Here is a 13,254-nt window from a genome sequence, read left to right on the forward strand (position 1 = left end):
AAAATCAGAACATACCTCTATTATTTAAATAGACTAAAACCCAAACAAACAAACAAACTCAAACTCTAATAAAATTCAGCTTTTTCTTAATTGGAAAAATGATGTGCAGACATAGCAGACCTTTTTAACAATGTCGTTTGATGTGTTAGGATGAACACTGATACGACAGGCCACTATGAATACACTATCAGATGGATCTTTGTTCACCTAACCAGAGGTATTTTATGCATATAGATTCTTTTTTGTTTTTTTGTAAGATTTTATATATTTGTCAGAGAGAGAGAGAGAGAGAGCACGCGCACAGCAGTGGAAGCAGCAGGCAGGGAGAAGCAGGCTTCCTGCCGAGCAAGGAGCCTGATGCAGGACTCGATTCCAGGACCCTGGGATCATGACCCAAGCTAAAGGCAGACTCCCAATCAGCTGAGCCACCCAGGCACCCCATGCACACACATTCTTAGACACCCCTTACTTCTTCACTGAACAATGCATCTGCTTTCATGCTACACTATGGATGAACCCTGAGGACACTGAGCCCAGGGAAGAAGCCAGTCACAAAAGGACCACTTCTGTGAAGTCCCTAGAGTCATCAGATTACACATAGAAAGTAAGATGGTGGGTGCGGGGGGCTACGGAAGAGGGGATGGGAGTTAGTGTTCAATGGGGATAGAGTTTCAGTTTTACAAGGTGAAAAAGTTCTGCAGACAGGTGGGGGGGATGATTGCACACGAATATGAATGTACTTATAACTGAACGTTCCACTTACAAATGCCCCCAAAGAGTAAATTCTGTTATGTATACATAGTTGACCCCAATTTTTAAAATGTTAAAACAAACAAACAAACAAACAAAACCGTATCTGCTCATGTCCAAGTCTCATTGCTCCTTAGCCAGGTCCTGTGGTGGACCCTGAGGCTGTTTCCAGTCTTAACGCAATTTCCTAGCTTGTGCAATGGTTACTCTCTCTTACCCAGTTGAGCAGGACCGGGTCCCACACACCTGGAATTTTGTCAGTAGGACAGGTGATCAATGCATCTCAGTTTGAATTTGCACTTCTCAATTACGGAAACTATTGTGTGTCTTTTCAGATGTTAATTATCTACTTGCTTCTCTGTTAGTATCCTTTGGCTATTTTACTATAGGGATGTTGTAGTCTTAAAATGATCTTGAGAACTGTTATCTATTAGAGGACTCTAGCTCATTTGTTTGTCAGAGCTGCTAAAAATATTTTTGCTCCAGCTGAAGTGACAGTTTCCTTTGGATTGTCTCTCATGTGTTTTCCTTACGGGACATTTTCACGTTTGCTTAGTGAAATGCTTCGGCATTCTGGGTCTTATTTAGAAAGAGATTCTGCATCTGAAGGTTAAATACATTTAAAAACGCCTGTTTTCTTCTAGTATTTTAACAGAACTGAATTTTTAAATTAAAAATTTTATAGATTTTATTGATTTATTTGATAGACAGAGAGAACAAGCAGGGGGAGAAGCAGAGGGAGAAGCAGGCTCCCCACTGAGTGGGGAACCCAACCACGGGGGCTCGAGCCCAGAACCCTGGGATCATGACCTGAGCCGAAGGCAGATGCTCAACCGACGGAGCCACCGAGGCGCCCCAGATTAAGAAGTTTTAAAATGTGAGCCTTCTTTTAGAAAAATTCTCCAAGAAAGACACGGGAGGTGAACTGGGTACAAAATGTCCTCATAAGAAGTGATAAAACTTTAGTACCCCATCGGGGTGGGAAACGACAGCTCCCCAGGGAAGCCATCGGCTGACCTGCTCCTTCTCTAGCAGCCAGGGGTCTCTCCCCCTCTACTCCCCTGAGCCACCTTCTCTGCATTCCAGTTACAAGAGGGCTGGGCCACCATCATAGGCCCCAGTTCCTGGCCATCTCCCTTCTTCACCCTGGGACTCACTCAGCCCCTCCCCTGCACACTGGCAAGCCTGTCCTCTCCCCTGCAAGTCCCCTCCGCTCCCCCACAGAAGAGGGCTGGTGGCTTCAGTGAGGGTGGGAGGGAGGGGTGGATGCAGGGCTTTTCAGGAGAGCCCGGGGGGCTCGGTGCCAGACAGGATGTGGGCAAGGGAGAGAAGGGAGCACAGGGGTAACTCCATCTCTTGGGTATAAACTCCTGTGCCTCAGGTGCTGTTTGCTGAGGGGGCAGAGAAGGGAGGAAGGGGTTGGGGGGTGGCGGCGGGAGGCCCAGAGCTCAGGCGGAAGTGCTGAGTTCAGGTGCCAGCCAAACAGGGACTCTGAAGGCCACTCCTGATGGAGGTCTGGGGACTAGGACAATAGAGAATGAAAATGTGTCATTGGCGAATAGATGGAAACTGAGGCCGTGCTTGTGGTCGAGACAGAGGATGGCGGGGACAGCCCGAGGAACCCCGATGGTCCAGGAGCTTGGCAAGGAGGCCTGCAGAGCTGTCCCTCAGCTCTGAGAAGACCAGAGCCCCGGGGGGAAGGTGGAAGAAGGAGCCAGGGTCTGGGGGGAGGTGGCTTTGGAGAGGTCTTAGCCCCCAGAGTGAGACTGGTAGTGGGGGTGAGGGGACAGAAGCCAAGATCCCACTGGGTTAGGGAGGGGAGGCACGTGGCCATGGTAGGTCTGGCCAGCTCTCAAGGGATGGCTGGGAATGGAGGGGAGGTGCACAGTTGGAAAGGGACCATGCAGCTGGGGAACAGGCACCACCGGAATCCCAGCAAGACACAGAAGTATGACGCAAGCAGAGTGATCGAGGGGTCCAAGAAACAAAGAGGGGCAATTCCGTAGCAGCCTTGCCCATCCCTGGGTATGAGAGGGCAAATGAGAGACACAGACCAAAACCCAAAGACGAAGCTGTATGAAGAGACTTGACCACGCTGAGCAGACTAGCAGACCTTTTTTTTTGAGCTGGGGTGGAGAGAGGAAAATAGAGAGAGAGGGGAGGAGCAGAGGGAGAGAGACTCCCAAGTAGACTCCATGCCCAGCACGGAGCTGAGGCGGGGCTCCATCTCAACACCCTGAGCTCAGGACCTGAGCCAAAATTAAGAGTCGGACACATAACCAACAGAGCCACCCAGGTGCCCCAGAGCAGACCACTTTAAAACACAAGTCACAAAACCACTGGTGTGTTTACCTCCTTCACGGGGGCCGGCACCTGAAACAGCCCCCAGTGTCCCCGGGCTCCAGGCACTCACAACCTTCAGTGCCCCTCCAGCAACAGATCATGGCTGTTTTGTGTGGTTGGCTGCGGAAGTGACAGCGTGGGACTTCACAAGCAAGGCCAGAGAGGACATTTGTGCCCTGCCTTGCCCCTCTGGGATCACCTGTTCTGAAGGGGGTCAGCCCGAGTCAATGGTCACATGACTAAGCCTGCCCAGAACTGATTCTCCAGCCCTGGTCAAGCCTTCCGGTGACCACGGAGGAGACCCCTGGGCCCGAATCCCCAAGCCAAGCCCCTCATGAGCTCCTGACCCAAAGAAACTGAGCTAACTCATGCTTACTGTTGTTTTAAGCCACTCAGTTTTGAGGTAATTTGTTACACAGCCCGCTCTTCAGGGGCATCCCAGGCTTGGGAGGTCCAGGACCGCAATCCACAGGGTTTGGGAGACCCTACGTGATCTCACGCAGCGACTTCTGCAGCTTCTCATCTCGCTCCCAGCCTCATCCCTCCCTGCTACCCTCTGGCCACTTGAAGACTCTCACCGACCTTCCCACAGGCAATAACACCCTTTGCTTTTTTCACTGCACAGGAGTCCAAGCCCCATCAGTCAACATCTCCCTTGTCTGTTATTGGCCCCCTGACCTCCCCCCACTTCCAGGACAGAGGCTCACTGCCTGCCCTCCCAGAGATGGCACTCCCCTCTCTTGCATGCGTCACATCTGCTATTATGTAGGGTCACCTTCTTTCCCAAGATGGGAAGCTGCTCCAGGAGCATTAAGGATGTCTTGTACTTTCTGTACGTGGGTCTTACGGACCCCACAGGGACTGTCCCCATCTCTCCACCCTGGGGTTGGCCAACCCTTAGTGAGAGTGAAGGAGGTGTCCAAGAGGGTGATTTACAAATGTAGACGGACTACTCCAGAGCCCCCATGCCCACCTCCCACCTCCACTGTCAGCCTCTCACACTCAGGGCCCCCGGACCCTGCTCTAGTCGCCCAGGGCCAGGTCCCAGGCAACTCAGGACAGCCCTGTGCCACAGTCCTGACATTACTCAAACCAGTCAACCCTAAGCCTGCACACCCTGCATCCCCTGCTCCTTCCCAAGGAAATCACGACAAAGCCTCCTGCCCACAGTGCCCCATACTCTCTGCCTCTGTCTGACCCAGCCTGGTCCTTCCCAGTGTGGCCCTGCCGCCTATTTCTAGGGATCTGAGAAGATCACACACTATCTTTCCTGTGGCAGCCATCCCCTTGTCTGCTGATCTTGCTACACCTGAGCAGTAGTGAGACAGTTTACTTATCTTTTATTTGCATGTCAATTTTAATGTCTATATTATGCCTTTACATTTCAATCGTTCTCATTACCTTGATCTATCTACAGGGTGTATTCCTGATTGCTTTTTTCTTTTTCTTTTTTTAGTTAACATACAGTGTTATATTAGTTTTAGGTGAGTAATACAGCAACTCAACACTTCCACACCTCACCCCATGCTCATGATGACAAGTGTCCTCCTTAATTCCCATCACCTATTTCACCCATCCCCCCCTCCCCCCCCCCCCCCCGGTCTGGTAACAACCATCCGGGTGTTCTCCATAGTTAAGAGTCCACTTCTTGCTTTGTCTTTTTTTCCCTTTGTTCGTTTTTTCTTAAATTCCACATATGAATGAAACCGTATGGTATTTGTTTTTCTCTGACACATTTTGCTTTGCACAGTGCATTCTAGTTCCATCCATGTTGTTGCAAATGGCAAGATTTCATTATTTCTGATGGCTGAGTAATATTCCATTGTATACACACCACATCTTCTTTATCCATTCATCAGCCGATGGACACATGGGCTGCTTCCTTATCTTGGCTATTGTAGATAATGCTGCTATAAACTTCAGGGTGCATGTATCCATTTGAATTAGTATTTTTGTTCTTTGGATAAATACCTAGTAGTGCAATGGCTGGTTCATAGGGTAGTTCTATTTAATTTCTGAGGAACCTCCACACTGTTTTCCACATTGGCTGCCCCAGTTTGCATTTCCACCAACAGAGCACGAGTGTTTCTTTTTCTCGACATCTTCACCAGCACCGGTTGTTTCTTGTGTTGCTGACTTTAGCCATTCTGACACGTGTGAAGTGATATCTACTGTAGTTTTGATTTGCGTTTTCCTGATGAGGAGTGATGACGAACATCTTTTCCTGTGTCTGTTGGCCATTTGTACGTCTTTTTTGGAGAAACGTCTGTTCGTGTCTTCTGTCCATTTTAAAATTGGATTATTTGGTTTTTGGGTGTTAAGTTTTACAAGTGAAATCTACATTTTTTTTTTAAAGATTTTTAATTTATTTATTTGACAGACCGAAATCACAAGTAGGCAGAGGCAGACAGAGAGAGAGGAGGAAGCAGGCCCCCTGCCAAGCAGAGAGCCTGATGTGGGGCTCGATCCCAGGACTCTGGGATCATGACCTGAGCCGAAGGCAGAGGCTTTAACCCACTGAGCCACCCAGGCGCCCCCTGAAATCCACATTTTAAAACAACAGGAACCATGCCTGTCCATCCCCAGCTCCCAGCACGGGATCCGTGATGATATCGAGAAGGGAGCTGAGTCTCTGAGGGCGGGCTTTAGAGCAGTTCTGGGCTGGTACTGAGGACTCTCTGGTGGGCTCTGAGCTGGCAGGTGTGGGGCGGCGGGGGGCGGAGCGGGGAGGACAGGGTGAGATCGTCATTCACTGTCTGCGGTCCGACGTTTATTGGCATTCTGAGTGTGCGGTCCTGCAGCAGGCGCTGGCAAACCTCCTCAGAGCCTGTATTCTAGACAGGTGACAATCACAAACAAGAGCGTGTTGGGCTTCTGATAATTTTGTGAATGTACCCAGAAATGGAATTGCCTGGTCATATAATTTTATGCATTCCTTTCTGAGGGCCACCCTCCCGTGTTCCACAGCTGTGTACCTTCTCACCAGCAGGCACACGGGTCCCAGTTTCTCTACATCCTTGCCGGCACGTGTTCCATTGGATTTTTGAAAATAGCTATCGCAGTCGTGCGATGTGAAATCTCACTTTCCTGATGACTGACGCTAATGTGAGCATCATGTCATGAACTTACTGGCTCTTCGGAAGATCTTCTTTGGCGAAATGTCTATCAACTCCTTTGCCCCCTTTTTAGTGGGGTTGTTCATTTTTTGTTGCGTTTTAGGAATTCTCTATACATTCTGGATGTTAATCTTTTGTCAAAGATTTCCTTCAGTGTCTGGGTCTGGAAAGGCTGAGAGGGGGGTCTGGTGTCTTTAAATCACTATTGACAGAACTGGCAGGGAGGTCACTCCAGCTCCTGGAGCTGAAAGAACGGCCAACCTCAGTACTGGCTTCTCAGCAACCAAACACACAGCTGGGCTTGGGAGGAAAAGGTCCTTATGGCCCACCGGGGCACCAGCCAGCCACGCCAGGAACGTGCGCTGCCCTCCCCATTGTTGCCGGGTTAGAGGCTGCTCCACAGAATGTCACCATTCACCAAAATTTCCCAGGCTCCCCCTCCAGTTCTGTCCTGGAACCCGCATGTGTTCATCCGGGCTCCAGAGTTCCGATTTCGAATTCTGAGGGTTGTGACCAGCTCAGTGGTTGTTTGGGTGGAAAGACTGATTCCTGGGAGCTTTCTGCTCTAATTAACATCTCCCAGTGTCACCTCATACGTGGATATTTTCTTCTTTCAGATGCCATTGTAAATGGAGCTACTTTCTTCATTTCCATGTTGGATTGCTTGGTGCTGGTGTGGAGGAACACAGCTAACATGGATGTTTGGATCTTGTACCCTGCAACCTGGCTTAATTCTTTTATTAGCGCTAGTAGCCTTCTTGTGGGTTCCTGGGGATTATTTCTATATAGGATTGTGTCATCTGGGAGTAAGATAGTTTCACTTCTTCCTTTCCAATTTGTGTATCTTTTCATTCTTTTCCTTGTCTAAATGCTCTGGCCAGGGGCACCTGGCTGGCTCAGTCAGTAGAGCGTGTGACTCTTGATCTTGGAATTGTAAGTTTGAGCTCCACCTTGGATAGAGAGGTTACTTAAAATCTTTAACAAATAAATAAATAAATGCTCCAGCTGGAACTGCCAGCACACAGTGTTGAATAGCAGTGAAAACAGACATCCTGGCCTTATTCTTGACCTTCAGGGGAAAGATTTCAGGCTAACAGAATTTTACTGAGGACCTGTTACATGCCAGGCTCTGGGGAGACAGCAACACGCAAGACAGATGAACACTCCTGCCCAGGTGGAGCTTATGTTCTACTGGGGAGAGAGAAACAAGTAAGGAACGGTGGTGAAGGTGGGAGGCAGATGGCGGTATCAAGAAAAGTAAAGCAGAGGGTGACATTTGAATAAAAGTCTCAGGGAGGTGGAGGAGGGAGCCACAGGGTGATCTAGGGGGAGAGCTTTCTGGGGAGGGAGACAGCAGTGCCAAGACACTGAGGGAGTGTCCCCAGCCCAAGGAACATGGGCAGCTGAGTGGCAGGACTGGGGCAGCCCCGAGAGGGGAGCTGTTTGTGGCTTTTCTCTCCAACCACACATTCTGTTCCAGCATACCCCACCCCACAAGCCCTGGCTGGAAAGTCTTGGGTCTAGTATGGGCTTTCACTGACTCCTCTGCCTGGCCAAGCCCTCTATCAAGTGTCCTCCACTCCCTGCACCAGGGGTGAGGCCTTGCCCGGGAGGGAGGGCCCTCCAGGGAGGCCACGGTGAATCAGACCCTCTGTCTATGTCACAGACATTGGCATCCCTATATAAAAGTCATTAATCCCAGAAACTGCAATCTCCCTGCTTCAACCCCTCTCAGCATCTTTACAGAACTGAATAGTCCTCCCCATGGTTCATAGGCCCTACCCAAGTAGTTCCAGACTGGCCTTCTGTCTCTCCCTCTAACACTGAGCGCAGACCAGCCTCAGCCTTTTCTGGCCCTTCCCGCCTGCCTAGAACGCCCTTCTCCCTCTCTCATCCTTCAGGATTGTTATGGATAGGGATCACATGTCACCTCCCCTGAGAGGCCTTCCTTGACAACCTCTCCCAGTTAAGTTATGCCTCGCCCCTGCCCAAAACTTTCGGTAGGTTTCTTTTCTACTGGCTGTTTGCTTTGCAATGTCTGCCTTCCTTACAATGTATGTCCCAGGTGGGGAAGGGTATTATTAGCCCCTGAATCCCCAGTGCTTAGAACACAAGCCCTCATCCAGCTGGCACTTACTAAGGATTTGGGAATGAAGACCAAACCCAGAGCTTACTTCTCTGATGTCAAATTCCAGCTCCTGGAGTCTTTGCCCAGACCCCTTAACCGCCCCTCCACCAGCATTCCCCGAGCATTATCTTCTGAATCAGACTTCACACAGTGGGAGACAAGCCAAGGCCCTAGAGGTGGGGTGTTGGGTATCGTAATAGTGAGTAGAGACCCTAATAATAGCAGTATCAAGGAGCTGAGCAGCTGAGCTCACAGCAGCCTCAGGGAATTGCTCCCATTCCACAGATGAGGCAGCTGAGGCCCACAGAAGTGTCGTACTCCACCACGTGTGTCTGACCCCGGCGTTCTCCCCCCTCGGCTGGGCTCCAGAAGCGCCATCTGTACCTGGCTCAGGCTCAGAGCTCAGTGTCCCCAGGCTCTTCTCCCCCAGGAGGCCCCTCGTCCCCAGAGTCTTTCTGGCTCTTACATTCGTCCTCAGCTCCTACAGCTGAAACCCAGGATGTCAAGGTCAAATGTCATCCTGGCCCGAGCCCCTGGCTGATGTGCTCCCATCCAGGGTCCCATCGCATTCCCTTGCCTACCTGGCTAGGTGCCCCTGCCTGGCCTGGCCTGCAAATGCCACGGGTCTGTCCACTTGGCTGTGCCTGCCTGGCCTGGTTTCCTCCCAAATGCACAGATCCTCAACCCAGACCATGGAGATCATCTTGGGGGAGGGGGACCTCCTATTTGCATGTCACTGCCAAGGGAAGTGATAAACCCAATCTCGAGGGTCACAGGGTACCCCCTGCCCCCGCCATGTAACTATTCTCTTGGTACCATAGGATGAATCAGTCTAGTTCATAAAGCCTTCAACTGTCTTGTGCCAGTTGCATTATTTTGTGTGTGTGTCTAAAGTTAATTTGTTGTTATCTGCAAACATTTCAAAGCTATCTCTTTTTTTTTGGTAACTCCCTTTCAGACTTCCTTCATTTTTCAATTTGCTCGGTGGGGACGCATGTAGAGAGCAGCACACGTTTGAAACAAGCCAAGTGCCCGTTCACAGGGATTGGTTCAGTTAATTATGACACATTCACGCTACGGGATCGCTGTGCTGCTCACAACACGCAAAGTCGAAGGGAACTCCCGATGTATTGACAAGGAAGTCTTTTCACTGCGTCGGGGTTAATGGAAAAAGCAAGGCGCAGGAAGCCTGTTTCTTGTGTGGTCGTTTGTGTGAGAAAAAGACAAACGGTATAAACCGTGTCTGTATGTATTTGCCTGTGTGCACAGAGCACGTGCGCGGAGCACGGGGAGCAGGAGAGGAGAGGCTCCTCCTCTGAGGAGGGGAGACTGAGTATCTGGGGGCAGGAGGGGGAGGGGCTTTCACGAGAGAGGGCTTTGAACACTTTTGAGTTTTGAACCATGGGAATCTTTTACCTACTCAAAACCAAATGCACAAAGTTGACAGCAGGCAGCACTGACCATCCTGCCCACCTCAGCGCCCACCGCCCCCAGGGGTGCGCCGGCAGCACTTGGCGGGAGCACTTGGCAGCAGACCTGGGACCTCAGTGGAGCCAGGACATGTCCCACAAGGGCCTGGGCTGGTACTTCCTCTGGGCTCAGCCTGGTGACCTTAGCTGCAGAGAGGCTGAGAGAGACCAACATCCATTCTGGTAACTTCCACAAAGCCAGTTATGTGGTGAACTGTGCCCCCGCCCGCAAAATTAATGGTTTTGAAGACTTGAAATCCTACCTTCCAGCACCTCACAAGGTGACTCTGAGTCACGGCAGTCCTAACTTAGATGAGGTCATGCTGGAGTAGTGTGGGCACCTGATCCTATATGATTCCTGACCTTAATAAAAAGGGGAAATTTGCAACAGGCATGCACACAGGTAGAACGCCACGTTCTATGTCTGATGAAGGCAGACATAGCGATGACACGTTGCCAGTCCCAGGAACACCGAAGATAGCCAGCAAACCACCAGAAGCTTCCTAGGAGAGAGCCTGGAAGAGACGCTTCCTCTGACCCCTCAGAAGGAACCAGCCCTGTCAGTGACACCTGCTCTCTTGGACTTCAGCCTCCAGAACCACGAGACAATAAATCTCTGGTGTTAAAGCCACCACTGGGTGGTGGCACTTTGCTATAGGGGCCCGAGGAAATAAAATGTGAAGTTTCCCCAGAATCTGGCACACTTATGTTTCTGCCTCATGGTCTGATTTGGAATCCCCTTAACCCTCAGTTAAGTCTGGATGTCACTGTCCCAGGCTCCCGAGGCTGTCTTCAACTCTGAGCCCATGCCAGCCCCATACTTACCGTTGTGAGTCATACCCTTGGAGACCATAGCAGACATGATCTTGGACGTCTGGGCAGAGGAACAAAGGCTTGTTGCAAAGCCTGATTTCAGCTAAAGGCGATTCCAACCTGAGGAGTGATACAGTGCTTGAGCCAGGTGATCCCCAGGCCCTCAGCTCCCCTTGGCCCGGGGTGGCTGAGAAAACTTGGCATTTCCTGAGGGTCTACCATGTGACCAACACCTATAGTTCCCTGCCTCCCCCCTCCTTCATCCTTTCTCCCCTCCTTGACTTAGTTCTAGCTGCCCGGCCTAATCTTTCTGTGTCTAGAACATGCCAACCTTGGTCTGCCTCAGGGCCTTTGCCTATACCACTTCCTTGGCCAAAAAATGTTCATGGACAACCAGCTGCGGAGAATGGGTCTCTCCCTTCAGCTCTGAGCTCATGTCACCCACTTCAGAGACACTACTCTCACCACTCCATTCAAAACAGTTTCTTTCTTCCCGCCTCCATAAGACCTCACTTTACTTTCTCCTCTGCAATTACCACTATCTGATTTGTCGCGCGCGCACACACACACACACACACATACACACACTTTGATGTATTGCCTATTATCCTTTGAACGGAAGCTCCGAGAGAAAAGGGGTATTTTCTCATTTGGAGCCAATGCGCTCATCAAAGCGCCTGGCATAGCCTTGGGTCTTCGTAACTATTCATTGGATGAATTTTTCCTTTTGCAAAGGAGGAAGTAAAGGAGAGATTCAGCTAGGTGTCCAAAGTCACACAGTAAGGAAGGACCCTAGCTGGGATTCCACCCCAAGATTCCTTGACTCCAAAGCCTGCGCCCTTCCAGCAACATTCTGCTACAGTCCACGTGGAAAGAAATCCTGGTCCTGGAGAGGCACTAGTTAGCAGTGCCCCATCTCCCAGCACCCCAACTTGGCGGGGATGCGTGGGTCATTCAGCAGGGGTTCACAAGGCAAGGAAGGATAGAGGGATGGCTAGGTAGCTTGGTATGTGATAAAGCAAATTCAGTAATAAATAAGGAAGGGCGGGCAAACTTGCAAAGAAGCCTTGCAAGGGGCGCCCGAGGAGCCCGTCCAAGCCCCGCGCACCCCCAACCCGACGCCCGCGCACCCACCGGCCCAGCGCGCCCGGGCTAGCCCGGAAGCCTCCGCACCGCAGTTACCAGCTCGCAGCGCGCAGAGTTCGGTTTACGTCGCCAAGGCAACCATTCTCCCCGCCCGCTGGGACGGTGACGTCACAAAGCCAGGGAGCTCTGGCTGCGTGGGGGTGGGGCCTGCGGGCGTCCCGGTCCGGCCGCCAGATCCCCGGGCGCCTCCTGCGCAGCGTCTGGGATCGGGCCTGGGCACAGGCGTTTCCTTCCCCCGGCATCCCTTACTCCGCACGCCTCCCACTCGCTGCCTTTTGTTCCCCGATTCATTATTCAGTGTGCACTTCGGGATGCATGTGGCGCAGACACAGACCTGTCCTTTCTGCCGAGAGGACCTCACTTTCTAGAGGGTCTGTTCTTAGACGTGTGGTTCCGGGGCCAGCGGCAGCAGCAGTTAACGCCGGGAACTCTTTAGAAAAGCAAAAGTTGTGCCCGCCCCGGGCAGCACAAAGTCTGGGGGCGGAGCCGGGCAATCTGGGCGGTACCCAGGCCTCCCGGTGAATATGGTGCGGGCTAAGTCTTGAGAATCACTATTCTGGAGGGTGAATGAGACTTTTTACAATAAAGACACAGCGTGGCAAGGGCTATCAGTAGACAGGGAAGGGACGGAGTGATAAAGAGCAGGGATCCACTTTAGATAGCCCAGATTCATCAGCTGATGTGGCCACGGGCTGAAGTGTGCCCTCTGCTTCCCCAGCTCAGGTCCCTGGTTCCTCTGAAACAGGAGAACCCCTCCCACAGTTCTCACCATGGTCAATGTTAGGGTCCGTGATCAAAGGAACGAGACTGACACAAAGCGAAAATCAAGCAAAGTTTTATTTCGCGCCATGCATCAGAAACCAAACTGCATCAGAAACCAAACTGCATCAGAAACCAAACTGCATCAGAAACCAAACTGCATCAGAAACCAAACTGCCTCAGAAACCAAACTGCATTAAAAACCAAACTGCATCAGAAACCAAACTGCATCAGAAACCAAACTGCATTAAAAACCAAACTGCATCAGAAACCAAACTGCATCAGAAACCAAACTGCATCAGAAACCAAACTGCATCAGAAACCAAACTGCATTAAAAACCAAACTGCATCAGAAACCAAACTGCATCAGAAACCAAACTGCATTAAAAACCAAACTGCATCAGAAACCAAACTGCATCAGAAACCAAACTGCATCAGAAACCAAACTGCATTAAAAACCAAACTGCATTAAAAACCAAACTGCATCAGAAACCAAACTGCATCAGAAACCAAACTGCATCAGAAACCAAACCGACTGGTAGGTGCCCGAGTCTTGCTGGGGACCACCACCTCCCAGTCGCTGGGGTCCCCCCTGGAGGCTCCCTGCCTCACCCTCACTGTACCACAGACCCACTCCCGGCGTGGCTGCACCGTTGGCTCTTGAGAGGCTGCTCCTGATGGCGGCGCTGCCCGAGGCGGCGTGGCTGCTTGCGGCGGCGCTGCTGCTGAT

At 51.1% G+C, this 13,254-nt stretch overlaps 1 protein-coding gene across 1 annotated transcript in view; it reads right to left on the bottom strand.

The window, feature by feature from the left end:
• Positions 1 to 11,815, bottom strand: part of CFAP100 (cilia and flagella associated protein 100) — a 53,493-nt gene extending 41,678 nt beyond the window's left edge. Inside the window, exons 1-2 of the mRNA XM_045991345.1 lie at positions 11,754 to 11,815; positions 10,632 to 10,739 (exon numbers count right to left, since the gene is read on the bottom strand). Of these exons, the coding sequence (XP_045847301.1) occupies positions 10,632 to 10,668 (37 nt within the window). The 5' untranslated portion in view covers positions 10,669 to 10,739; positions 11,754 to 11,815. The remainder of the gene's footprint in view (positions 1 to 10,631; positions 10,740 to 11,753) is intronic.
• Between the last annotated feature and the right edge of the window lie 1,439 nt (positions 11,816 to 13,254).

The sequence above is a fragment of the Meles meles genome, chromosome 20 (assembly GCF_922984935.1).
Source record: "Meles meles chromosome 20, mMelMel3.1 paternal haplotype, whole genome shotgun sequence".
NCBI lineage: Eukaryota > Metazoa > Chordata > Mammalia > Carnivora > Mustelidae > Meles > Meles meles.